Source organism: Myotis brandtii, unplaced genomic scaffold, assembly GCF_000412655.1.
Source record: "Myotis brandtii unplaced genomic scaffold, ASM41265v1 scaffold193, whole genome shotgun sequence".
In the NCBI taxonomy this organism is placed as follows: Eukaryota; Metazoa; Chordata; class Mammalia; order Chiroptera; family Vespertilionidae; genus Myotis; species Myotis brandtii.
In genome coordinates this window covers 803,825-804,041 of record NW_005357191.1, presented here as the reverse complement: position 1 = coordinate 804,041, position 217 = coordinate 803,825, and the positions used below count along the sequence as shown (strand labels likewise).

The 217-nt window shown below is 71.4% G+C and overlaps 1 protein-coding gene across 1 annotated transcript in view; it reads right to left on the bottom strand.

The window, feature by feature from the left end:
* Positions 1-217, bottom strand: part of PNPLA6 (patatin-like phospholipase domain containing 6) — an 18,934-nt gene that overhangs the window by 8,865 nt on the left and 9,852 nt on the right. Inside the window, exon 16 of the mRNA XM_014538582.1 lies at positions 74-214. Within this exon, the coding sequence (XP_014394068.1) occupies positions 74-214 (141 nt within the window). The remainder of the gene's footprint in view (positions 1-73; positions 215-217) is intronic.

The following is a 217-nucleotide window of genomic DNA, read 5'->3' as shown; positions in this document are numbered from 1 at the left end:
ATGGGGTTCCCCACCCCCGCCCGCGGACAGGCGCCGGGAGAAACGGACCGGGCGAGGTCACGGTGTTCCCCACCCGGGCAGATTACCGGATGGGGTGTGTGTTGGGGGCGGGAGAACACCGGACAGGGAGGGGTCAGAGGTCAGGGGCGTGGCCGCGCTCACCACTCCGACGAGGTCCCCGCGGCCGTACTCGCCCACCAGCTCCTTCTTGCCGCTG